Raw genomic sequence first — 27,577 nt, forward strand, 5'->3', positions numbered from 1 at the left:
ACACCGGGTGGGGCCACATAAAAAAAAAAAAAAAAAAAAAAAAAAAAGAGAAGCAGTCATTTTAGGGTCAAAGCTCATTTGTCTCATAAAATGCCAATCATACTTTGTGTTGTAGCTCTGATAGCCTATGCCGTAAATATATTTTATTTAGCAGTTTATCAAAAAAGTGTAGCTGTTAGAGTTATACATGGCTGTGAACTACTACGACAATAATAAACTTGTTGTTAAATGAAGGATGTTAGCACAGTAGGCTAATTAGCGCCTATTTTTAGCCGCTGCTTGCAGCACTCCAAGTCCAATGAGATTCAAGGCAGCCTCTGCTTTTAAGTGGCTACAATTCCAAATGGAACTTGTTTAGCCACGGAATCACTTTGGAAGTGTCTCTCGTACCGCACCCCCACGGGGCAGAGTGGTTGTCACACCATGGCGTGACCGACATAACCCTTATTCCTGGTCTGATAGGGGGTGGGGCGGAAATTAAGATTCGCTTTGAAATGATCTATTCTTGAATATACGGACGGCTGCTTTCACTAGCAATAACGACACTTGGTCGGTGGCCATAACTTGACGAGGGGAGGGCAGCGCCATTAGGACCAGTACGCTTGACACATGAGTTATCTTGACATTCTCCCCATCGGCGCAAATGGTCACCAAAGAGATCAGCGCCTTCTATAAGAGGCACGCCGAGTCATGGATGAGGACACCTGTCCTGTCAGCAGTAATTGTTAATATTCTTGGTAATAACACAAGACTGCTTTCATTTCAAAGCTCTGGAACATCCCAAGATTTTTATTCCGGTGTAAGGGAATGGAACTAGATTAGAATGGAACAAGATGTTTGGATGACCTACTTTACAAATTTTGTCTCTGGGGGCCAAAAAAGTGAACATTTTCATATGTTTTTTTTAAATCGTTTCATGAATATTTAACAACTTTTGATAAGAGGAGGAAAGAAAAAAGGCAGTCATACTAATCAATTAAGACAAGTTTTATCTTTGAACTATGAAATGTGACAATTGGAACAGAATATGAAAGTTGATGAATTCATTCATCATCAGACTTCACCACCACCAAGTTTTCCCTCAAACCCCACAAAGTAGCAGACTTTTTGTGTTCTGTTGGACATGGCTTCATCAAGATTTTTTATTTTTTTGTCTAGTCATAATAGGCAAGCATTTCAAGTTTCATGAAATGGACTTCAGGGGCTGAATTAAGAAAAAAAAACAAAAAACAGGGTTTGTGATCCTAAAATGGAAACTTAAAGGTGTATTCAAATATCTTTTGTGGTGTCTTCCGGGTGGATCATCTTAACGATTGGTTGTCTCTCCCGTCAATCAATCTGCCGTAATAACATCTGTGTGCTCGTTCCTAGCTGCGCATGCACACTTCGAGTGTTTGTAGCATAGCCGCTGAGCTTCGGATTCAGCCATTCATCGTTGTAGCTCCAACGATCTCACCGCATACTTTGAAAATGCCTGAGAGCCTCAAAAAACATCCGTCTATATGACGTGAGGCCGGCTGCAGAGATTGATGAAGATGAAGATAACGATGGGCTCGGATGTTCCCAACATTCGACATCCGTGATGTCATGCTCTTCATCGCGGACATGTAATGTTAGCATGGGTACAACACAAATAGGAATATGGAAACTGAAAAACTCAAGAAGAGGCCAGCTTCAAGCACAGCCCAAACTCCAGCTCAGACTCCAAGAAAACTGAATTAAGTTTATTCAAGTGCACATACTCGCATGCTCACCATGCACAAGCTTGACACAGAGGCTGCACTTACTTTAAAAGACTCTTGGAAATGGCGCTTAAATGTCAGCTTTAAGCTAAAATAGCAGACTTCTTTATGTCTTTTCAGGCATGGCTTCTTGAATAAAAAAACTCATTAGAATTTTGTATTTCATGCTGAGTTATTAGTCTTTTTTTTTCACATTGTTTTCTGTGTCTACAGAACATTTGATCGGTACAATGTGTTTGTTCACTAACTATGGCAAAGACGCTAGGTCTAAATATGTAGGAAGTTACCCAAAATGAAAAGGCATCACTTCCATTCTTCACTGTTGTGTTCTTTCCACTGACTGTTTGATTAGGTTTGCCCCACCTCAGAAATGCGTTCGATAGTGACTGTGAGCAGACTCACTCGCTGGTACAGCGATTAGTCTGGTTACAAGGCTACATCTGTTTAGGACACCTATGGAAGTGATTTTAAAAAGTCACTTCAAAACAAACTAGCAGACTTCCTGTGTCTTTGCAGGCTAGCCTTCCTGAATTTTTTTCCCCCTGGTATACTCGTGCCTACCATATTCCATATTGCCAAATGAAGTTTAGATATTGTCTCATTTGAAATATTTATCATAATCTGGTGGTTTAGACCTGTGGTGCAAATGCAGCCTGGTTGTTTGACTGTCACTTCCTGTTTTGTTACCATGACAACCTTAACAGCAACTTCACACAGAGCTGCTAATATGAGTTAATATCCTGGGACTAATCACAAATCCAGTGTCCGTAAAGCACCAAAGTTGTTGTTTGTCTTGCCACAAACGTTCTTCCGGCCACGCTAACAGGTGCTAACGGTCTTGGATTCTCTCTCTCGCTGACATTCCGCCTCGGTCATGCAGGCATGCGATCCGTTTTGGAACGCCAAGGACGGGCTGTTTGGCTGCAGTGACAGAAATTACGGCTTGTTTGGATTTCGCCTGGGGTGTCTTCCCATGAGGATTTATGGGTGCACGAAGGGTATGCGGTTATAAGGCTTGTGGGATTAAAAGGTTGTGAAGTGAAGATTACATTTTATTGCCTGACTGTAAACAGATAATTGGAATTCCTCTAAAACGAATGAATGTTCAAAGCTACTTTGAATTGTCTCCATCCCCTGAGGAAGTTTTGCAAACTCTCCATCCATCAGTTAACTTGTCGTCCCTCGTTGTCCGTCTTTTGATTCTGCATCTGCCAGTCATCCATCAAGTGCCTGCTGCATACTCGCGGGAACTAGATGATGGCCAGGGAATGAGGTCAAGCTACACCGGAATGGCAGGAAGTGAGCGTCGGCCAAAAGGAAAGTGTCCATCTGCCGAGCCACAATGGCCTTGTGCTAATGGGAGAAGAGTATAAGATAGTGGAGATAAAGTACGCCACTTGTCAACTGTTAAGTACTGTAGGTTCTACTGTATTTCTAGTACATGCATGGTTGATTTTCGGAAACATGCATTGACCATACAGTAGGCTATACCTGTATGTCTCGTATACGTGGTTGCAATTAGGTAGAAATCCAACAAAATCACTATGAGGAATTTTGCCTTTGACGGCGCCATGGAGGCCGACCATAAACTAGCTTTTGCATTTTTTTTTCGGGATTCCTACGAGATGGGAGTGAACTTTAATCACAGGATTGGGACAGGACAGGATAAAAACTTCCCGGCAGCAGACGCGATCGGAGTTAATTCAACATCCGTTCGGGAAAAACCCTTGGACAGATGTACACTTGTGTAGCCATTTGTATTTTCCTTCCCTACGCTGTTGTGTTTTTTTTTGTTTGTTTGTTTTTTTAATGATGCAGTTGACCTCCATAATGTGAGCGGTACGGGAGTGGGAGTAATTCTGAATGAGAGCGGGATGAGACAGGAGTCATTTTCACCGGAAGTGGGACAGGACAGGATTTTTGTTTTTGTTAGCACAGGATTTTTCCTGTGTGAGTGGGATGGGACGGGAGTGAAAATCGATTCCCCTGTCACCCTCTACTTTCAACCAAAATAGTGGATTTCTTTTCAGGCATGGCTTTTTGAGATTTTTGTAGGTTGGCTCAGAATTCAAACTCAAACGCTTATTAGGGTTTTAGAAATCCCTCAACCTCTGACAAAGTGTCTTCATACTTTAGTGATGTGGTCCTGTTAGGAATGAGCAAACCTCTCGGCTGCTCTAGGTTAGACAATCTTGTATACGCCTGCTCCAATAAACACACGATGCTCGAAAAAGGCCACCACGCAGTTTAAGAGTTCAGGCGGAGGAGATACGATACCGCCCAATGGTCTGGCGCTCGGCCACGCCACAGACTGCTTCTGGTTAGCGAAGATTTGGACGGCTCAGGTGACATCATGTAAACACACGCACACACAGGAAACAGGTGTGTTGCCCCAGCTACAGTTACGTGACATACTGTACATGCATGATCAAATGTTGGACTTGGACGAGACGCGAAATGTCAGCAGAGATTAGGAAGGAACATTCCGGAGGGGTGGCCGAGCGGGACGTTTTATTGCCATTTGCTTCTCACGACCATCTAACTTGCTGCACATTATTAGATGATGACCAGTACATGAATTGTATCCCAAAAAAATCTTGTCTGTTGTGGAATTGCAGCCAGTGATGGTGATCCAGCTACAGCAGCGCCTCCTGCTGGTGAGTGGGGTCACTGAATTTAGAATTAATGTTAATGACATGACAACAAATGTTAATTTTAACCTGAAATCTTTTCTGTTTCAGATATCATAGGTAAGAAAATGAGCATTCAACCTGGTGTGTCTTTGCGTGTGAATCTTTGAAGAGGCAAATCTGGTCGTGAGCGTTCATCTAAGTCACCATTCTTCCTCATCATTTCACCTGCTTATGCACTAATTCATCTGGATTGACAGCATGCACACACACACCCACGCACGCGCACACTCTCATCCTCTATTAGACTTTGCCTGGCTAACACAAGCTCGTCTTAATCCGACAAGGTGAGCACACAAAAGGTGTTTGTGACTCTCGGGGGGCTCGTTAGCGATTAGCTGCTTCCTGCCTCGCGAGGCAAACATCTCCAAACATCTTTTAGGAAGCCTTCCTTCTATTTTACCTCCAGCGCCTCACACACACACGCTCACACGTGCCCTGCTGCTACTGTTGAGATGCCAGGAATAAAACATCTTGCTGGTGAAGGGGTGAGAAGGGGAATAAAAAAATATTTCCAGAAATACTTGAATACAAAATTCCCCTCCAGATCTTTTTAAGTTTCATACTAAAGTGATCAAAGGCCCGGACTGCAAACTTGCACAAAGGTAGCTGAAGGACACATGAAACATTCATCTGCTTGGCCCGCCATTAGGAAAACGCTCACAGACGTGCGTGCACACACATGGAGACACACTATATATGCATACACACCATAAACGTGCCTTTTTTCTGACGTTGTTTGCATTTATGATGCATCCCTGTGCTTCATTTTGTGTGACTTTTCAAATATTTTCCCTGCAAATGTGCTTCAAATGAGAATTGTTTGACTTTCATGGAGCTTGAAGTAAAACTTGAAAGTCACTTGTGATAAGACTCCGTGAGAATGTGGGTGTTTGTGTGTGTCTCTACCTGTGTGTCTCTATGTGTTACTTGCTAAACTAAAAGCATCCTTCTTAGGAAGAGTCTGGGGTTGAGCCTTAGGCAAAAAAATAATAATTCAATATAGAGGAATGGTTAAAATTAGCGGCAAAGTCGTTTGGCTTAAAATTATGGGCTAGTTTTAGGTTTAGCAAATGGGGATTAGGTTATTTTTAATGGGTTATGGGTGGGGGGTTAGGGGTTAAAGCATTATGTTTAGGGGAGGGGCTTAAGGTTAGTTAGGGTTATGATCAGGGATTAAAGGTATGTTCCGATGGATTTCTCTTGCTGTTTGTAATAACAACATTCCAAACTTGAGCGTGAAACCAGTCCACCAAACAGGAGTTCACGCAGCCGAATTTGTAAATGCAGACAATACAGGAATCAAACTCCTAACATGCCCGCGAAACCAGTCCATTCCACCAATCGGGAGCCGGGAGTTGGCACAACGATATTTACATATGCCACTGATAGTACCTGCAGCGCTTGGTTGGAGGGAAAATGTTTAATCTTCGCCCAGACAGGCCAAAACAAATCCGTCAGGCTATACCTTTTAAGAGATGGATTTGGGAGTTATATTATAAATTAATTAGGATTAGCAGTAATGATTAACAGTTAGGATTAGGGTTTATTTTATGGGTTAGGTTATGATTAGCAGTTTGGGTTAAGAGTTGGGGCGTTCAGAGCGGTTAACAGGCTAGGGTTAGTGGTAATGTAGTTTCAGATTAGAAAAATTGATAGGTTGGGTTATGATTAGGGGCTAGTGTTTAGATGACATATTTTGTTAGGATTAACAACTAGGGCTGTTTGAAAGAATTGAGATGAGGGGTAGTGGTGGTTATGGAAAAAGGTTAGGAATGGAACTAAAAACTGGAATTTGGGGTTTCAATTACAATTACCAGTTAAGGGGTTATGATTGGGTGTTAAAAACAAGTGTCAGGAAAGGTCAGAGTTAGAGTTTATTGGTTAGATAGGGTTGGCTCAAGTGACCCTAAAATTGGATAATATCAGGTTGCTGGCGAATCACGTGCTCATTTAAACACCCTTTAAAGCATGAAAAACATCCTTATTAACTTTGTATTATGTCAGTTGACAACCGATCTACACAGACATGAAGAAATTTTTTTTTTAGTGAGCAGCACATTGCAATTTTTTTGGTTGACTTGAAACATATTGAAAAATAATCACTGATGCTATTAGGCTAGCAAAATGTGATGCAGCTTTGGCTTTTGCTTGTCATCCATCAGCAGACGTCCAGCCCGCCTCAGGTAAGCTCGCTTGCTCTCTCGCAACGCACCAGCTCCTCCTCTCTCGCCCTCTCTTCCGTGTTTGTTTGTCACCAAATGTCTTCCTCCCGCTGCTGCTTTGCTGCCTCCACGCCTCATTGGCATCCATGTTTCCTCTCACTCAGCAAACTCTGAGCCAAGAGACGGTAAGATGGCGTCTGCCAACCACAAAATCAAACGCCCCCACCCCTCCAAAATGTCCCCCGCTTGCTGTTTGTCTGCTTGTTATGTTTGTTGTGTTTTGTGCTTAAGTAAACATGAGCGTCTGTCACTGTGTGTGTGCGTTCGTGTGAGACATTAGGAAGTGACTCTTTAGCTTGTAGCATTAGCAACGGATGGTGAGTCAGGTAAGTAATAGTAGCATAAAGTTAGAAATTGGCGTTAACAAAAGCACATGCTTATGTGACAGAGAAACCAAGTAGAAACATAGTTTGGCGCAAGTGTGCTTGGTGAATTTTGTGTTCCGTTTTCAATTATATTGACTCGAAGTATCTGCATAGTTTTTATTGTTATGAGGGTTAGTTTAGAATTTTAAGGTAGGCCTATCAATAAATGTATTCATTTGTAGAACTCAAATGAGCTGCATTGTGTTCTTTATATTTTATTTCATTCAGTTGACTATGTGGATGGCTGTTTTTAGGGACCCAACTTAACTGAATAGTTTAGATCAGGGATCTCCAAGTTCAGTCCTCGAGAGCCCCTATCCAGCCTGTTTTCCAAGTTTCTCTCCACTAACACACCTGATTCATGATCGGGATCGTTATCAGGCTTCTTCAAAGCTTGCTGATTGGCTGATCATTAGATTCAGCTGTGCTGAAGGACGGAGACATGGAAAACAGGCTGGATAGGGACTCTCGAGGACCGAACTTGGAGACCCCTGGTTTAGATTGTAGAGTGATTCAGACAACTATGGAAATTGCCACAGAACTGTAACCATTAGCCTCTCTTTATTTGGGTTAATTATCTTATTTATTCACTCAATTATTTATTTACTTATTTAGAAGACTATGCAGATGAATCTATAGTTAATTTTGAGTGACTATAGCAGTGGTTCTTAATCTGGGTTCGACCGAACCCCAGGGATTCAGTGAGTCCGTCTCAGGAGTTCAGGACACACACCTGACTCATATGATTCATGATGATACGCCCCAATTGGCCATCATACTAACTGTCGTGCAAAATGCAGAAAGTGGTCGGACGAATATGTGCAATATGAATTCACATGTATAACGGAACATGTGGTGTTCCACAGGGATCAATTCTGGGGCCTCTGTTGTTGGTGAAGGTGAAGCGAGCCAGATTTAATGACAAGGTCCCTGTTCATTTTATTCACCAGCACACCCTATACCTATGTCTTGAATTTGGAAAAGAAAAAACAAAACAAAACAATATTGTTTGTTTTTCAATAAAGGAGGGTTTGGTGAATGTGCATCGTAAACTTGTGTTTCAATACCGCAAACAACGTTAAGAACCACTGGATTATAGTAACTATGCGGGCAACGCATAGCTTCATCCAGACTGCATTTATACTGTACATGGGGTTCTTTTGGAAACCTTTTCCATCAACGTCTCTGGATAACGTGTGTATTTTTTGACATAATAACTCAGTAGTTATGAATTAATGTGTTGTTGGCCTTCTGACCAACAACGACAACGTGCAATCATTGATGCTTTTATAGAGATTGACATCCTTTCTCTTTCCCACCAACACGCTTTACGATGCAGAGTTGCCTGCTGATGGTAAGACTTTCCGAAGATCTGTCTGTTTGCCGGAATAAAGAACTAGACATTAAAAGAATAAAGAAATAGACATGGCTTCATTAATTCATTTGTGACATTGTCTAAAGGCTGATGTGAGTGCGCCAACTCTGGTCCGCTGCCAATTGTCCTCAAAGGACTATTGTCGTTAATCATAACAACTGCATGATATGTCACAAATTAGAGGTAACAGTTGGTGGAAGATTTTTTAATGATACAATCTATACTTACTGATTGCATCTCATAGGACTAATGCGGCACAAAGGAAAAACCTTCAAGGGGTATCACTGACAAGACATTGTACCCCTAAATGTACAATGATGGATTTGTATTTATTTTTTAATCTGCGATGTGGACACATGCTAAATGATGGATGCTTTCACACTAGTTATTGAATGGATTTCAAATGCACCTTAGTGTATTGGGTTTCACCCAGAACAGATTTTTTGCTGTCGTGTTTTTGCTGAATAGTGTTAGTTTTTGTATTTATATCGTGACAGCATCAGCAGCTAATGGCTCAAAGTTATTGAATCCTAATGCTTCTGGTAGTCCAAGGAGATAGATAAATAGGAATCTTAAATACAGATGCAACTTGTATGACTTTCTTTTAACATGTTATCAATTAACATACAGTCCCATTGTTGAAGCCAGCTAGTTAGCATGAAACCCTACTTTTGCACCATTTTTTGGTTTTGTGCACTCATTCGTATGCCACACCTCCTCCTATTTGCATTCTTGCGACTTTGATACGGCTTTTGGTACACTTGGTATTTTGCTTCGTGAAACATAAAGTTATCCTTTGTTTACAAAGCAGAACCAAACAGAGAAAGAATTGGTGTGAAAGCACTCGAAAAAATGTACAGTTTCCCCACTACTAAAAGATACATAGTTACAACAAGTATACTGAAAGTCCATTTTTGTGTGGGTGGATGGTAACGTTTATCACCTTGGCAGAGGTCGCCCCGGGTGAGGACCCTCAGCTGTCCGAGCTGACCGGCCTGTTTGCACTCAAGCCAGAGAGCGCCACCGCCATCAAAGGTCTGTACAAAATCTCCACTGCCACCTACTCAGTTGTCCAACAGACATTTGCGCACTTTATTAAAACTGGCTTTGTTTTATCTTGGCTATCTTAGCTAAGCTATTTTTGATCCTTATTAGACTTATTTTGTTTACATTTTTTTAAATATATTACTTGTTTGTTGTACATTACTTTTTATCTAACGCAATCCTTGAGTTTACAAATAATATTAATTTTGGTGTCACTGGTCTTGTATTTGGCGGTGGATGACTGGTTAGCACGTCCGCCTCCCAGTTCTGAGAACGCAAGATCGTGCCCAGGCTTCGGCCTTCCTGGGTGGAGTTTGCATGTTCTCCCCGTGCCTATGTGGGTCTTCTCCGGGTACTCCGGTCTCCTCCCACATTCCAAAGACATGCTTGGCAGATTAATTGAACGCTCTGAATTGTCCATAGGTGTGATTGTGAGTGTGAGTTGTTGTTTGTCTCTGTTTACCCTGCGATTGGCTGGCAACCAGCTCAGGGTGTACTCCGCCTACTGCCCGAAGACGGCTGGGATAGGCTCCAGCACCCCCACGACCCTGGTGAGGAATAAGCGGTTTAGAAAAAGGATGGATGGATGGATGGATGGTCTTGTAGTCATTCATTTCTTATGTTAAACCTTTTTATTGTGCATGACGGACACGTAGTTATCAGTTCGTTTGCCATGTAGACATAAATCTTGCAGTATTCTGCCTCACAAGTGAACATGTTCATTGTTAATATTCAAACTACATATAAAGTATAAAAAACAGTTATTTCTTGAGAATATCAATAGTCCCCCTGTCATCTTTCAATATATTAGTTTGTGTACACAAATCTCTGTCTTTATACAATGGTTCCTTGAGTTACGAATTTATCTTTACACGCTCATCTCAAGTTATCTTTCCCCATTGAAATGAAAGGAAATGCTATCTGCCCTAAAAAAAAAAGGGGGGGGGGGGTGCTGTGAAATACTATAGCGTACTGTTTGATTGATTGATTTGTGTTTTTTGAGCAGGCCAGGATGTGACGTTCTTAGCCAAAGTGGACTCGTCCACCCTGATGAGGAAACCCACCATGAAGTGGCTGAAGGGCAAGTGGCTTGACCTGGGCAGCAAAGCTGGGAAGCACCTTCAGTTCAAGGAGACCTATGACAGGAACACAAAGGTATGATAAGATTAGGACAGAAATAATTCTTTTGTTGACGCAGCTATTTTACATATTATTACAAACATTTATAAATAATGTGTGTGTATATATATATATATATATATATATATATATATATATATATTTTTTTTTTTAATTTATTTTATTATTATTTTTTTTTTATTTACCATGAATAGACTGGAACCTCATCTCATTGTTCGGGATTAATTTGTTGCAGAAAGTCTGACTAAAACTGAATTGTATGAAAACCAAAACTGTAATTCCTAAAGAAAGAATGTTAATCCAATTAATCCGTTCCAGAGTCTGTAAAACATATACCCTCATCTACAAATGACTTTACCCATCTGCGTGTTCAATCAATTTTGAATACATTTGTTTTTTTTCCCAGCTATGAATTGCTTAGCCTGCTGTGGTGATCTTTGACCGGGAAGAAAGTGTCTACTGTCTGACTTTACACTTGTTTGTTTTCCAGATCTACACGTACGAGATGCGCATCGTGAAAGTGGTGGACGGCGACGCGGGCGGCTACCGCTGCGAGGTGACCTCCAAGGACAAGTGCGACAGCTGCACCTTCGAGGTGTCCGTGCAGGGTGCGTCGCTTAATCGCCTCACTGTCGCCTTCCATCCGGCCACCTCCGCCGTGTAACCGCCTTTGTCAGACAATAACTGCTCGCGCGTTTCTTTCCATCATCTGGCGAGGTCATGAGCCTCTTATTGGCGTGAAGATGAAGCAGGAACCTCCACGGTCTTCTACTTTGTTTTGCTTTCAGCTGTGGAAGAGCAGCAGCAGGACAACATTTTGGAGGCCTTTAAGCGATCGTGAGTCTCCGCCGTCCATCTGTCCACCTCTTGTCTGTCTGTCAGGTGTTCAGGGTTAAACACGCTTCAAACCTCACACACAATGAGACTTTCAAGTTAGGTAAACTTTCAGTCCATTCATAGGCTAAGTCCCATCAGGATTGTGATGCTCACACCTAATCACATCTGATCAAACCTCGCAATGTATTACTAAATGACTCAAGGCACCACTGTATGTGAACTGTCTTGAAAGTTGTATTAAGTGTTTTAGCTGTGAGCTCCCCAGTCACAATGAAAAACTCGCATCCACCTTCAGCAGGCGTCCCGGTATCAGTAATCTGCGCGCGGAAGCATCATTTCCCGTCCTCGTTAGCGCGCCTCGTTGAAGACGAGCAGCGCAGCATGCAAAGCGACAGCGCGATATTGAGCCACGGACGCGTCAGCGGCGGAGTCGTCGTTTGCGCAAGGCTCATATCGCAAAAGGAGGAGGAGGAGGAAAGAGAAAGTCATAGCTGGTTGCTTGGAAGTCAGATATATTGGCCTGCAAGGTTAGATGATGATGGAGGATGATGATGCTCATAGACTCTTTGTGACCACTGTCGGAATCCATGCATGCACATTTTTGAGACGCAGACTACATGTGTTTGTTTTGTAATTTGTCGAAATACAGGTGCATCTGAAAATAAATAAATAACATGAAGCAGTGAAACTGGAATTAATAAAGTTGTTCAATTAAAACATTTAAACACATTTCATTTCACAGTGAAATAGTTAATGACAGAGGTGGGAGTAAGTCTTTGTTTTGCAAGTCACAAGTAAGTCTCAAGTCTTTGCCCTCAAGTCCCAAGTCAAGACTCACAAGTCTCAAGCGAGTCGCAAGTCCTACACTTTGAGTTTCAAGTCCCTTCGAGTCATTGTAACAACATTGTAGATTATATTATTTCGGGTGACCATCAAAGTAGGAGTCAGGGACTCTGGGAGTGAACCCAGAGTGGAGCAACAGATTGCTGTGTTTACAATGTATTACCAGCGAGTTTACAGTCTCATTACAGTTTTTTTTTTTCCTTTTCCAATTGCTAAAACACTAAAATGACTCGCAAAGCACAATTATTGAAACTGGCACACAGAAAGCAAGACCTCTTCTCAAGTCTCCAAAACTCTAAACACATTTTCTGCTTTTCACACCATTTCTAATTCAAAATGACACTTTTTAAATGCACAACACACCACAATCTGACATAATGTCACATGTTTGCCATTGCAAAACACTGCCATTCAAAATCACAATACATGAGCAAATTGGCTAATATATGTGCCGCCTGACCAAACACCTCAATGGTTAATTGTTAGCACCTCAATCAGGAAATATAAGCAGTGCACTACAAAAAGACCACAGATGAACACTTTTCAGAGAGAGAAGAAGAGAGGGTAGGGGTGGCGGAGGGGCGGGGGGGGGGGGGGGGGGGGGGGTGTATGGGTAGAGCTGGTTGAGGATTTCATGGCCAAGACAGCAACTGTCAAATGAAATCAAAGCAACCTTAGTTGATCATGTCATCAACCGTGGGCTGACAATGCGATACGAGAGACTGACTAGTTTTTGGTGCCTCTCTAGATAGATAGATAGATATTGAAATTTCAGCCTCAATTTCTTTTGTCCTCCATGAAAACAGACTAATTATCTTTGTGTTGAATCCAAATAAGAGCATTGCAAGCATCTGCTTTTAATTTGGAAAAACAACAATCAACTTTTTTGCCTCTTTTCTGACACGTTACAGAACAAACTAGTAACTGAATCATAATAGTTTGTTCGTGCATTTTCTGCACTGCCGAGGGATTAAAAACAACAACAACAACAACAATCTGATTCATCAGTCATCATCTTCATCAGGGATGAAAAAAAAACAATCTAATTCATCAGTCCAATGAAAAAATAATCATTACATGAACTGATTATTAAACAAATTGTTAGTTGCAGTCCAGATAACTTGTAATTGTCCTCCGTGTTGAGGATGCTCCATTTTTGGAATACGTGTCACAAAATAAGCTAAAAAAAAAAAAAAGCCAAACATTCTTTGCCAAACTGAGGAGCTGCCATGAGAGTCTAGATCCAGACACGAAGGTCAGCCAGAGTCTGTACAGTGCCGGAGGCTTAAAAGAAAAAAAAAGGCGCATGGATTAGTAAGCACAATGCCTTAAAATATCACCCTGGCGTCCGAATAATGTGGCTAATAAGTTGACGAAATAGTTTTAATTGCTTGCCATCCTCAGCTTAGTCAAGCGCCCGCTCTGCCCTCCTCCTTGCACGAAGGTTATCTGAGGTTCTCACAGGCCTTCGAGTACAGTAGGCCTCGCCGACGTTTTCACGCTCAGCCGACCGCCGAGCTGGCGCGTCCCGTCGACGAGGTTATTATCGCTCCCCGGGGAGGGTTTGCCCTCCTTCCGGGATTATACCACCACCATCAAGTGCGCGTGTTATCCTTGAGCGGAGCGCTCATCCGTGCAAGCACAAGTGAGGCTCGGAATTTATATCGCCGTTGAGGGTTTCTTTTATTTTTTTTGGTCCTCTGAGGCCAGTGGGGCGGTAAAACAAACACTGATTAACAAAGCAAAACATTCAACTGTATGCACTTGTCACCTTGTAAGAAGGTGACTGATGATCAGCCAGTCAAATGGTTTGCTCGTGGAGCAAGTGGTTGTCTGTGAGGGAGGTGAGCGGTGAGGAAAAAAAGTTGGACGTGATTGAATAGATTTTTTAAAAATGAGCATAGTAAAGAATAAGGGCAGCACAGTTGTTCAGCTGGATGCCTTTCTAGATTTGCGAGTGGAGCAAATTGGTGTTTGTGAGTCGGGCAAGTAGAGAAGAAGAAAATTGCGTGCCAAACATTTAAAAACTGTTTACGTTTTTCAGTTTAGATGAACACAAGTTGTTGTTTATGAGGCAAACAAATGGCAAGTAAGAAAGTCGTGCCTAAGTGAATAATGTTTTGTTTCTAAAGAAGAAAACTGTAGAGACAAAGCTATTTAGTTCCTAGGTGGAATCAGACGTCTTTGTAACATTTATGCAAGTGGTGCAAAGCTTGAGTGCAAGGTGGGCAAGAGATGAGGAAGTTCAGTGTAAATGAATAACGTCACACATTTAATGAAGAAAACTACAAAAAAAAATAGCTGGACTCAGATATCTTTATCGCTTTGCAAGTAAGGAAAGTTGGTGTGTTGAGGTGGGCAAGTGGTGATGAAGAAAGTTGAGTGCAAAACAGACAAAACCAATACTAAAAAAAAAAAAAAAAAAAAGTGCAGAAAATGTGGCACCTACAACTTTGTAAGTAGAGCACCCTTGTAGCCATGCAAATAGAGCGAGGTGTGTGCAAGGTGGGCAAGCGGTGATGAAGGAAGTTGAGTCCAAAAGCAAACACTGTTGATAAAAACAATCCTAAAACCAGACAACTGTGAAGCAAAATGTGGATTCAGACACCTTTGTAACTTTACGAGTGGAGCGAGTGGGTGGGTGGGTGGTTGGACTTGTGTGTAAGGTGGACAAGCGGTGATGAAGTTAGAATTCAAAACAAACAAAGAACCAATTTTCACCAAAACACTTGTATAAGAAAACTACCCCCCAAAATAAGAAGGGAAAAAAAGGAATTAAGACACCTTTGTAGTGATGCAAGGGGTGTGTGCGAGGTGGGCAAGCGGTGATAAAGAAAGTTGAGTCCAAAACCAAACACTGTTGATAAAAACAATCCTAAAACAAGACAGCTGTGAAGCAAAATGTAGATTCAGACACCTTTGTAACTTTGCGAGTGGAGTGAGTGGGTGTGCGCAAGGTGGGCAAGCGGTGATGATGTTAGAATTCAAAACAAACACAAAACCAATTTGCACCATAACACTTGTATAAGAAAACTACCAAATAATGATAATAAAAAAGGAATTAAGACACCTTTGTAGAGATGCAAGGGGTATGTGCGAGGTGGGAAAGCGGTGATGAAGAAAGTTGAGACCAAAACCAAACACTTGATAAAAACAATCCTAAAACAAGACAACTGTGAAGCAAAAATGTGGATTCAGACACCTTTGTAACTTTGCGAGTGGAGTGAGTGGGGGAGTGAGTGGGTGGGTGTGTGCAAGGTGGACAAGCGGTGATGAAGTTAGAATTCAAAACAAACACAAAACTAATTTTCACCAGAACACTTGTATAAGAAAACGAACAAAAATAACAATCCTAAAACAAGAAACCTCGAAAGAAAAATGTGGAGTTAGACACTTTGGTAGTTGTGAGTAGAACTAGCAGAAGTGTGAGGCGGGCAAGCGGTGAAGTTGATCATGAACATTCTTCTCCCACAGTGGCGACGCTGGCGAGGACGCCGGCGATCTGGACTTCAGCGCCCTTCTCAAGAAAAGGTACATCCGGCACTTGCTCTTTTTTGGCTCAGCCCACCAGCGGCTGACTGGACGGCCGCCGCGGCTGCTTTAGGGAGAAGAAGCAGCAACAGGCCCCCCGGGAGGAAGTGGACGTGTGGGACATCCTGAAGGCGGCCAAGCCGTGCGACTACGAGAAGATCGCCTTCGAGTACGGCATCACCGACCTGCGCGGCATGCTGAAGAGGCTGAAGAAGATGAAGACGGTGGAGCCCAAAAAGAGCGACGGTGAGGCAGCCGGGGGGAGCGGGTGGGGGACGGCGAGCTCCCCTAACTGGCCGTTGCGCCCGCAGCCTTCCTGAAGAAGCTGGAGCCCGCCTACTCGGTGGACAAGGGTCGCAGGATCCAGCTGAGCGTGGAGGTGGCTGACCCCAACGCTCCCATCAAGTGGCTCAAAAACGGACAGGAGATCAAACCCTCGGCCAAGTGAGTGCGGGGCCATCGCCATCAGCATCTATATTAATATTATTTTAGGTCAGGGAGCCATATTTGTGGCCAGCAGAAGCATGTGATCTCTTTCAGCCAATCAGCAAGCACACATGATGGCATAAAGGGAAAAAGTACAAATTAAAAGCAAATTCTTTATCATTTAAAAATTATTACTTCTAAATCTCATCAAGTGTATACAGTGTGCAAAATCTAATATTGATTAATAGTTTTGAAAAGTTTAGCTTAAAGAGGCATTAAAAATTCTTTCTGGAGTTAAAATTCGGATTTGGTTGCACTGTAACTACATTAAAATAATACTTGTATGAATTCATTTTTTTATTATTAGTAGTATCGTTTTTATTACAAATAAAATGCATGTAATGTACTTCATTATTCAGTATTAAAATTAGGGCTAGGCAAGTACCAGTACCAGGTCTTATTTCAAGGTATCAGTAATGGTGACGGCTGACCTCTAGTGGCCGTCTTACAACCAGGAACTAGAAATTAGAAATAAGAAGAGTAGAAAATTTCCATTAATTTTATGCCATTTTAAGGAAAAATGCTGTATTGGAATAAAGAGACTGTTCTCTAAAATTATCTCTCATTGTTTTTTGTGGGGAATTTTATGAATCTAAAGTCCTTGTGGTATTGGTACTTGGTATCGGTGACTACACAAGACTCATACGCGTACTAGTATTGGTCGTGGGGGAGCAGGGGAGTGGTGAAGGAGTATCGAACGTTCTTAATTAAAATAATAATAAAAAATATATAAAAAATGAACAATATAATACAATTTGCCAGTTAAATTAATTTAAAAATCCAAATGCAAAAAAAAACAAAAACTAATATAATAAAATTAATTAAGTATTAAAATAATGAAATTTAACTACAAATATTGCATACTGTAAAAAAAAAACGGCGTTCAGTCCTTGGAATATTTTACATAAAATTTCCTTTGTATCTATTATCATTATTATTATTATTATTATTATTATTATTATTATTATCATTATTAATATATCCTATATATACATTGTGTATATATATATATTTTTTTATACTTTCACTTTTCTACTGTCCCAGACTGGACTTGTTTTTAGTAGCTTCTTAAACCGAAACTAAGTAGAAAATTAATTTAGTCTAGTACATAAAAAAATGAAGAAGAGTTTATTTTGTTCATTAGTGTTTATTTCAAATGTAAGTGAAACAAGATGTAAATTGTTGTTGATGTTTTGTCTTCACTTGTACAAAATTCGAAAACAATGTAGAAAAACAAAGCACCATGCATATTGGAAAAAGAGTAAGAAAAAGCTTTGCTTCTAATTTAAGTATTTAATATAATGTAGGCTACATACATGTAATCCAATTTTCAAAATTAGCTGTCATACATTTTGCCCATTATTTTTTTCCTGTCCCTTGCTGATCGGCTTCCTGAAATCCCAGCCTTATTTCAAACAATTACTTTACTTTAGCTTTCTATCAGGTGAGCTGTGCACTGGCCTTACATCACCGTGGCAACTTGGCAAGCGCTGCTGTATTCCCTGTGACGTCACGTGTTGTTTTGTCCTTGTGAGGCAGGTACGTGTTCGAGAGCGTGGGCAACCGACGCACGCTCACCATTAACAAGTGCAACCTGTCAGACGACGCGGCCTACGAGTGTGTGGTGGGCGAAGACAAATGCTTCACCGAGGTCTTTGTCAAAGGTAGTTGACTCACCTGTTGTCTTTCTTCGTAACGCGCCATTGGAAACTCTTCCAAAGCGTTTATTCATCCAAAAGGGAATTCACTGTTCACTAGTCACCACAATGAAAACACAAGGCCAAACAGATGGGCTGTATTACTACTCAGGTTAAAAACATCAAAAGTATTAAATGTGACATTTGAAAGTCTTTAAAAGGAAAAGGAAAAGGAAACCATATTTCATAATGCTCTCTCCCGGGGTTGTATTGTGATCAGTTTGCAAAATGATAAGGGAACATGATACCAGCCTTTCCTGAAAGCAGTGTATAGTACATAATAGAAATTGTGAAAAATATAAAATACATTTAATAAAAATACTGTACAATAAATCAAGTACTTAGTACTGACAATAATAAAATGTGAAAAATAGACAATATACAATTACAAAAAATAAAAAGCAGCCAATCAGATTAAACAATAAAAAAAATATGAAATGAAAAATAATAACAATACAAATTACTCAAATGAATAAAATAAACTAGAAACAAATACTAGTCACTACTGTAAAAAATATATTTAAAAAAAAATCTAGGTATAAAAACAATAAAATTGTAGTGAAATTTAAAATGCAATTAAAATAAATACAATAAAAACATAAACATAATAGTGATGCAATTACAGCTCAATATGTTTACAAATGAACAACTTAAAATAAATGCTGTGTAATCATACTGATTTATAAATGGGATGTTTATTATTATTATTATTATTATTGTCCATCCATCCATTTCCTTAACTGCTTATTCCCCACAAGGGTCGCGGGGGGTGTTGGAGCCTATCCCAGCCAGCTTCGGGCAGTAGGTGGGGTACATCCTGAACTAGTTGCCGGGCAATCGCAGGACACACAGAGACAAACAACCATCACACTCACACACCAAGGGACTATTCAGAGCACCCAATTAATATGCTCATTTAAATATGTTATATAATAAAATTGAATGATGAAATGAAATTTAAATAAATACTATCAATAGTTAAAAAAAGATACAGAAATATAATTAAATTATACAAATAATACAATTAATGCATAAAATATAAGGCAAGAGCAAGGCAGTTTTATTTCTGTAGCACGTCTCATACACAAGGCAACTCAATGAACTTTACACAAGCAAAGACACAACAGGATCAACAGAACAGTTAATGACGTTCACAAGCAAAGCAGAGAAAAAGAAAGTAGCTTCAAAAAATTACTAGAGCAACATACATTGACAACGTTAAAAAAATTAACAGAAACATTTTAAAACATTTAAATGAAAGTAAAGAAATGAGTAGTTTTCGAAAATAAAAGGAAAAAGCATGATTTCAAAATGTTTAAAAGACCCTAATCAAAGGTATAGGATAAAAGCAAAGTTTTGAACCTGGATTTAAAAGCATTTACACTTGGGGCTGACTTCACTTCTGTTCTTTATACCATTTGTGTGCAGCATGACAGCTAAATGCAGCTTCACCATGTTTACTTCGAACTCTGGGTTCCATTGGCTATAATCCCACGGAAGAGGCGGGACTTCCGACTTCCGCGTTTTTGCACATGAGCTTTGATTCCGGTTCCGGGTTGCGACGTGTGGGCCGCGTTTCAATCCCCCCAAGCGCGTGCTTGCGTTGGGAGCGCGCAGGGCGCCTCAGCTCTCTGAAGTGCTTCGGACAACTCACACTACACATTCTCACCCGTCGACGGGAACGCGCAACCGAGGGGCACAAAGTCAGAAGCACAAGTATTGGGACGCAGCCCACACGTCGCGAACCGGAACCGGAATCAAAACTCATGTGCAAAAACAGTCACGCCTCTTCCATGGCATATACCCCATTAGTTGGCCCAAGTCTGTAGACCTCAGAGCCCTGCTGGGTTTGTATTCAATCAGCATTTCTTGCATATATTCAGGACCCAAACCATTCAGTGATGTATAGACCAGTAGCAGAATTTTCAAATCTATTCTACAGCTAACTGGGAGCCAGTGTTAAGCCTTAAGGACTGGAGTGATATGTTCTGATCTCTTTGTTTTCATAATCGAGTCTATTGGAGATAAAAGCATGGATAAGCTTCTCTTGGTCTGTTTGGAGCATGCAGTCCTTCAGTCTGGAGATGTTTTTCATAAGAAGTTTGTTTTTCAACTATTAAACTATAGAGTCCATTTATGGTTTTGTTGTGTTTGTGCAAGTGACTGAATGCGTCATCGTTTGTAGGCGTCTTTTGAAGGCCACTTTAAGAACTCAAGCATCCTATTTAGAAATACAGGCTATAGAAGGATTCCCCATCTGTCTGAAGCCACTAATTAAAAATACTTTCCACGACAAATACTCGTATACAACAGTCCGTTTGCACCTGTTGTCCTTTAGAGCCTCCGGTGACCATCACCAAGCTTCTGGACGACGTGCACACGGTAGTGGGCGAGAGGGTGGAGTTTGAGGTGGAGGTCTCTGAAGAAGGGGCGCACGTCAAATGGTGAGCCGGTTGAAATTTGTTCTGTCTGAACAGCCGCAAAATCACAACAGTCCTGAATGAGCGCGCCTTTGTCTTCAGGATGAAAGACGGCGTTGAGCTGACCAAAGAGAGCGCGGCTTCCAAGTACAGATTCAAGAAGGACGGCAAGAAGCACATTTTGATCATAAACGACGTCACCAAGGAGGACATCGGCACCTACTTTGCCTTGACCAACGGCGGAGAGTCCAAGGCTGAGCTGGAGGTGGAAGGTACTGTTGCACAATCTACAGGGCTTGGCAACTATCTTTCTTGTTTTTCTGGTTAATTCCTTGACAATCACGACATGTTTTTGTGGTTCATTAACAAATAATAGTGCACAATATGTAGAGCCTTAAATAGCCTCGATACAGGGTCACATTTTTTATTTGCAGCTGGCCAGAGGATGTGTGGCCAAGAGTCGACAACTGGATTTTACTTTGGATAAAATTGGATTTAAAAAAAAAATTAAATAAAAATATGTTGGGACTTGCTTAAAACTGGAAGTTTAAGACCCAAGTCTTATTTATAACTTGCACATATGTGACTTGCAGCCACTTTACTTTCCTGCAAATGTCTGAATCAAGCTGACAGCTTCCCGCGGTACTCAATGTTAAATGAAAATAACTCCAAATGGTCCATGAAACCAAAGTGAAAGCCGACGGGGGGCCGAGACGCAAATTAATTGGTCGTCAGCGTCGGCGGGGAAGTTTGCTGACAGGTATTTCAATTAGCTTAGCCGTCGCTACGTGTTGATGTTTTCCATTCGGACAAGCGTGGAAGCTCATCAATTAGTTACCGCCGTAATTAATACTGCTCAATTCATCTGGGAGTCCGTCTGCCGTGGTGCTATCAGTCAGGCTAATTTGCTCTACATGTCCAGAACTGATGACAGGGTCGCGCCTTCAGCTTCCTCGCTACACTGATGACTCTCTGGAATGTTACTTTAACATTATGTCATGAATGAAAGTGCGGAGATGAGGGAGGGTGGACCCAAATGCAGGAACACAGGAATCAGGTACAATGCATGGAACTTTTATTAAACATAGGGCGTGAAGGTGAGCAAAGGAAAAACATGACTTGGTGGGACATGATGACTGGACTGGACGTGAGTAGACTGGTCGCCCTGACCAGATGTGACGTGAATAGAGTGGTCGCCCTGACCGGACGGGATGTAAGTGGACTGGTCGCCATGACCAGAACGAGCGTGACAGGACCTGATTTGCCTTGACTTGACTTGCTGTGGAGTGACTTGACTTGACTGGGGCTTTGGCTTCTTGGCTGTGACTAGGACGACTTGGCGGTGACGAAGACAACTTGACTGTGACGAGGACTTAGCTTTGGAGAGACGAGATGCACGAACTTCCACACATATCGACAATGCTCCCAGCCTCCTACACAGACTGGACAAACACAAGAGACTTAGGCCCCATTTACACGAAAGGCCATTTCAGTGTATCTACACAAGTTTCTTACCGTTTAGGCAGTTCGTCCACACGGCGGCTTAGTTTTGGAGCTTGAAACCGATTACTGTTGAAACCAGGCTCCAGAGTAGAAAGATTTCAAACCGATACATATGTTCCAATGTGGACACCATAGCAGCATAACGAGTTCTCTTGTGACTGCGCACGAACCGCCAGTCTGTCAACAACAATGGCGGATAGCCATGTCTTCCTTGTTTTGCACAACCTCCTTAGCTCGTTTATGGTTTCACAGCAAAATGTTTTGCGTGATGTTGTGCTTGAATCACTCATTGTTACTTCTCTTGTGTTGTGGTTGTCTCACTGATCTGTATATATTACTGGATAGACAATAGCACATACACGCCAGTGCAAGCTATTGAAGCGACAGGGCAGCCATCTTGCAGGCAGATTACTGTTTAAACTACTTTGAAGACCCCTTTTCTTTTGCCGTTTAGTTGCTAGACCCCTGTTGTTTCTAATAAGTACTGGCCTAAATACACCAACACTAACTAGACACACCTGGGGATCACAGTTGGCAGAGGGCACTGATTGGTCACACACACTGGGAAGGGAAGAAACACAGGTGGACGTGGTTAGACATAACGAGACAAGGGAAGAAACCAGGAGCACATGACAAACACCAACTACAGACAAAAACAAGAACACCCATAACAAACAAAAACCCAAACCCCACAAGAACCGAAACATAATACATTGCCTCAAAAATGCCAAAAGGGTCAACAAACGGTGGAAAAAAAAACCATAGAAAGTTTGTACTGGCCCGGAAACAGCCTCTTGACTGCTTGACAAGACAAGGAGAGGTAGGACTCAGACGCAGGATTGAGGTAGGCCACCAAGGCAACAGGTTTATTTCCGGCCAACAGCTGTCTCCTCTCAAACTGAGAGGAGAACGGGGAGTCAAAAAAGTGGAGAACAAAAGGCGCTCCACTAGGGAGGAAAAAAGGCTCAAGGTCATGAAGACTGTGGGACGCTTCCATGCACTGAACTGTGACACTTCGGCACGGAGGGGAGAATGCAGATGGCTTTTATTGTGTGTCTTGATTGGTGGCAGGTGGTGGTAATCATGGGTGGGGACCGGTAATTAGGGAGCGGCAGGAAGGGCAAGTGACCTGGGGTGAGAAGAGAGTTAGAATTTTCAAAATAAAACGGGAAACATGGACACAAAATAAAAGCATGAGCCTTCACGCCGGTGGCGGCGTGACACTGCTAAGCTAATGGCTACTATGCGCTGTGTTTTTCTTTCGTGCAGATAAGGAGCTGCAGGTCCTGCAGAGCATCGCCGACCTGACGGTGAAGGCCAGCGAGCAGGCCGTGTTCAAGTGCGAGGTGTCTGACGAGAAGGTGACGGGCAAGTGGTTCAAGGACGGCGTGGAGGTGCAGCCCGGCGAGCGCATCAAGATGACACACATCGGAAGGTAGAGTCACACTGGAAGGTGTCTGAGTCAATATTGGAAGATATCCGAGTCGCCCTGGAAGGTACCTGAGCTGCACTCGAAGGTATGGCCGTCACACTGGAAGAAATCAGAGTCGTATTAGTCATGCTGCAAGGTTCTGCTGTAGCCCTGGAAGCTATCTGAGTCGCACTAATCACACCGGAAGATATCAGCGTGGCTCTGATGGTTATCGCAGTCACTCTTGAAGGATCTGAGATGCACTGCAAGGCATCAAGAGTCCCACTGGAAAGTGTCTGAGTCACACTAGTCACATTGGAAGGTAAAAGTCAACCCATGAATATAGTCAGTTTGTCATCTCCGCTCTCTTACTCCAAAACAATCAATACCAAATGATTCTCTTAGCATTCGACCCATTTTTGGATAGGCAGCAATCTGCAAAAGTGCAGCAGTCTCTTAAGTACAGACACGCACGCACACACACGCAGATAAGCACACATGCAGAAAGACACCCCCAGGGTCGTCGACTTCTTTGCGTAATCCCTCCATCGCAGACACGCCAAGGCGACAGCGGTCACGCAAGGTGAAAACCATTTGGGATGATTTTGTTGCCGGGGAAAAGAAGCAGAAGAACATCTCCTCTCTGTCGCTTAATTGCCGCTCAAGCAATGACTGTGGTCTCCATGGTAACCGTGCGATGTCTCCAGGACACACAAACTGACGATCAGCGACGTGAAGCCCTCCGACGTGGGAGATTATACCTTCGTGCCCGACGGCTACGCGCTCTCCCTGTCGGCCAAGCTCAATTTCCTGGGTAAGCCTGTGAATTATCATTTGAAGTATTATTAATTTTTGGCAAATGTGAGCTGACTCATGTGTTTCTTTATTTGCAGAAATCAAGATTGACTATGTTCCCAGACAAGGTGAGTCCCTTGTACTTACTTGAGCATACAGTAGTAATCACTATATTATTACATAGCTATTACGCAGTAACAACTAGATTGTTCCAGTGCAACTTATTAGTAAGCCCTAAACTTGATTTGTACTTACTAGATATTTACAGTATTATTATTACATTAGTATTTATGAGTAATTACTGGTTCATTTTATTGTTTTGGTTAATTTCATTGTTAAAGTGTTAATTACTAGATTATTACACACTTATTAAGTAATTATTACTAGAATGTTACCACACCATTGAGGAATTACTTGATTATTACAATGACTACATACTGGATTTGTTTAATAGCCATTAATGACAATTTGTGGGTCATTACATAATTATACCATAGAAATTACAGGATTATTACACACTTATCAAATAATTATGACTGGGTTTTTATTCAGTAGTAATTCCTTGATTATTACCCTAGTAATAAAGTAAATACTATGAATACGGTAAATATACCAAGTGTATTTTAACAGAGTTGAGTTATAAAGCATTCATTACTATCAAGCAGGAATTACTGGAGTACTGCAGTCGATAATGCAACACTAATACTTGTAATGTGACAGATCCTCCCAAGATCCACTTGGACACAAGCGGCACAGGGAGCAAGAACACCATCACGGTGGTGGCCGGGAACAAACTCCGCTTTGATGTGGAGATCTCGGGGGATCCCGCTCCAGTCGTGTGCTGGATGAAGGGTGACAAGGTGAGTGAGTACGTGGCGGGAATCATGTGCTTTCCAGATGCAGGTCACATGACAGGTGGGCTGCGTCGTAGACGGTGAGCGAGGTGGAAGGGAGGGTCCGCGTGGAAACTAGGAAGACCCTGAGCAGCTTCGTCATCCAGGGGGCGGAGAAGGAGGACGAAGGCTTCTACTCGCTCACCGTCACCAATCCTGCCGGAGAGGACAAGGCTGAGCTCTTCGTCAAGGTCGTTGGTTAGTTGGACGCGACGTGTTTATGTTGCTATTAGAGCTGTTACAAAATAATCTTTTTAGAATTACATTTCCTATCGATTTTCTTTTACTCGATTACTCAGGTAATCAATCATTTTGGTTTTAGGGGTTAGGTCAGGGGTCTGCAACCTGCGGCTCTGGACCCATATGTGGCTCTTTAGTCCCTCTATACTGTGGCTCCCTGTGGAGCTCTAAAAAAATTTGTAGAAATTACCATTTGTTTACATTGTCCTTATGTTTTTAGATAATATTCTTTAAATAAATTAATTATTTAGATTAAAAAAAAAATATATTAATTAAATCATGGTCAGAGCCGACATTTTTAAGTTGTCAGGAAAAGAGAGAAGAAAGGTAGATGGAAATTAGAAAAAAAACTAAAAATAAAAAATAAAAATGTCAAAAAAGTGACCATAAAATGTCCAAAAACGAAGAGGAAAAAAGAAAACTTAATTTTAAAAAAGGCAGAAAAGAACATGTGCAAAAGGTAATCACATAATGTCCAAAAACAAAATAAAAGCAGAAAGTTACCATAATTATTGTTAGATTTAAAAAAAAAAAAAGTCAGAACATGTATTTAAAAAAAAAAAAAAGCAGAAAAGAAAACATTCAAAAAGGAGCTCTAAAATGTCCAACAACAAAGGAAGAAATCACAAAAATTACCATAAATTGTTCAAGAAAATGTTCAAAAAGTAACATTAAAAATGTTGAAAAAAAACACCCACAAAAAAAATGACCATAAATTGTCCACAAAATTGCCAAATAAGTCAGCAAATTGATTCAACAAATACAGTAAGGTAAATATTCAAATAATAACCATAAAAATGTCCCAAAACAAAAGAATTCCTGAAAATTAAGTGTTCACAAAATTGCCAAAATGTCCAAAAATTGCTAGAAAAAACATCTAAAAAAAAAATAATAATCAAAAATAGCCACAAAATGTCCAAAAAGGAAGGAGAGGCAGAAAATTTACCATATGTGCATAAAACTGCCAAAAATGTCACAAATTTGACAGAAAGGCAGACGTATATGAAAAATGCCCCCAAAACAAACAAAAAAATGCATATTTCATAGCTATTGTGGCCTCAGTACATTAGACTAACAGAAACGCACTGTTTCAATCATCATAAATTCAGTGTTCAAATGTTTTGTGGCTCCAGACTGATTTTTTTGTTATTTATTTGGTCTAAAATTACTCTTTTGACAATAAAGGTAGTTGACCCTTGGGTTAGGTTAACATTGGGTTATTATGGGTATGGTTAGTTGGACAAACATACACAAACTCAAGAATGTTTTTCCTTGTTTACACATAACATAGTGTGACGTAATTCCACCTGCTATCTCTTCTACATGTGCCACTGGTTCCTTGGCACGCCAGATGTGCCCGACCCTCCTGAGAATGTCAAATGCACATCGGTTGGCGAGAACTGCGCCACCATTATATGGGACCCTCCTGCTTTTGATGGCGGCGTGCCCATTAAAGGTGACCTTTCCCCACCACTAAAACCTTCGTCTTCACATCTAACGTTGGATCACGTAGTGACGTCTTCGGCCTCCTCCAGGTTACCTGATGGAGAGGAAGAAGATCGGCTCATCCAGGTGGACCAAAGTCAACTTTGACGTGTACGAGTCCACCACGTACGAGGCCAAGAAGATGATTGAGGGCGTCCTTTACGAGATGAGGGTGTTTGCCGTCAACGGCATCGGCGTCTCTCAGCCCAGCGTCAACTCCAAGCCCTTCATGCCCATCGGTGCGCACGCACTCTCATTTGTTTACTCCTTACACATGGCCAGTCACATAGATGCTGGAATGTAATTGGACAGCAAATCTACACATGTAGAGGAAGCAGTGCATATCGAGAAAAATGTGCTTCCATGGTGTATTCATGTGGCTTTTGTCTTCTGCCAGCCCCCACCAGTGAGCCCACTCGCCTCTCGGTGGAGGACGTGACCGACTCCACCTGCGCTCTCCGGTGGCTTCCTCCGGAGAAAGTGGGACCGGGCGGAATTGACGGTTACATCATTGAGTACTGCAAAGAAGGAAGTGAGTTACAAGGAAGTTGGTCATACTTGACCCTGAATGGCATTCAAGGGGAAAAAATACATCTTGGAAGAAGCTGAAGCTCTGAAAACTGCAATGTTAGTGTGCAACTAGTCAAATTACAAAACAGCCATTTTACGCTAAATGAGGCCGTAATCCTCAGCATGAAGCTTTATTGAGAAGAATATAAAATGAAAACGATGGTAATAAAGTGAGAAATGTACTTCAATAATAATTAATGTTTGGTGCTGATTAGATTTGAAACAGAATTGCTGAATGAGATGAGTGCTGAGTGAGAGCAAGTGTCGAGTTGATTTAGGGTAGGG

General features: G+C 41.6%; 1 protein-coding gene across 1 annotated transcript in view; it reads left to right on the forward strand.

Moving 5' to 3' along the window:
- Window positions 1-5,533: 5,533 nt before the first annotated feature.
- mybpc2a (myosin binding protein Ca) overlaps window positions 5,534-27,577 on the forward strand; it is a 29,283-nt gene continuing 7,239 nt past the window's right edge. Inside the window, exons 1-21 of the mRNA XM_077525735.1 lie at window positions 5,534-5,537; window positions 6,624-6,782; window positions 8,362-8,376; window positions 9,349-9,432; window positions 10,448-10,596; window positions 11,072-11,189; window positions 11,370-11,418; window positions 15,736-15,792; window positions 15,866-16,038; window positions 16,104-16,236; window positions 17,818-17,942; window positions 20,314-20,419; window positions 20,498-20,667; window positions 23,168-23,333; window positions 24,017-24,123; window positions 24,203-24,232; window positions 24,825-24,964; window positions 25,036-25,195; window positions 26,589-26,693; window positions 26,773-26,961; window positions 27,120-27,254. Coding sequence (XP_077381861.1) covers window positions 5,534-5,537; window positions 6,624-6,782; window positions 8,362-8,376; window positions 9,349-9,432; window positions 10,448-10,596; window positions 11,072-11,189; window positions 11,370-11,418; window positions 15,736-15,792; window positions 15,866-16,038; window positions 16,104-16,236; window positions 17,818-17,942; window positions 20,314-20,419; window positions 20,498-20,667; window positions 23,168-23,333; window positions 24,017-24,123; window positions 24,203-24,232; window positions 24,825-24,964; window positions 25,036-25,195; window positions 26,589-26,693; window positions 26,773-26,961; window positions 27,120-27,254 — 2,374 coding nt within the window. The remainder of the gene's footprint in view (window positions 5,538-6,623; window positions 6,783-8,361; window positions 8,377-9,348; window positions 9,433-10,447; window positions 10,597-11,071; window positions 11,190-11,369; window positions 11,419-15,735; window positions 15,793-15,865; window positions 16,039-16,103; window positions 16,237-17,817; window positions 17,943-20,313; window positions 20,420-20,497; window positions 20,668-23,167; window positions 23,334-24,016; window positions 24,124-24,202; window positions 24,233-24,824; window positions 24,965-25,035; window positions 25,196-26,588; window positions 26,694-26,772; window positions 26,962-27,119; window positions 27,255-27,577) is intronic.

Source organism: Festucalex cinctus, chromosome 1 (genome assembly GCF_051991245.1).
Source record: "Festucalex cinctus isolate MCC-2025b chromosome 1, RoL_Fcin_1.0, whole genome shotgun sequence".
NCBI classification, from domain to species: Eukaryota; Metazoa; Chordata; class Actinopteri; order Syngnathiformes; family Syngnathidae; genus Festucalex; species Festucalex cinctus.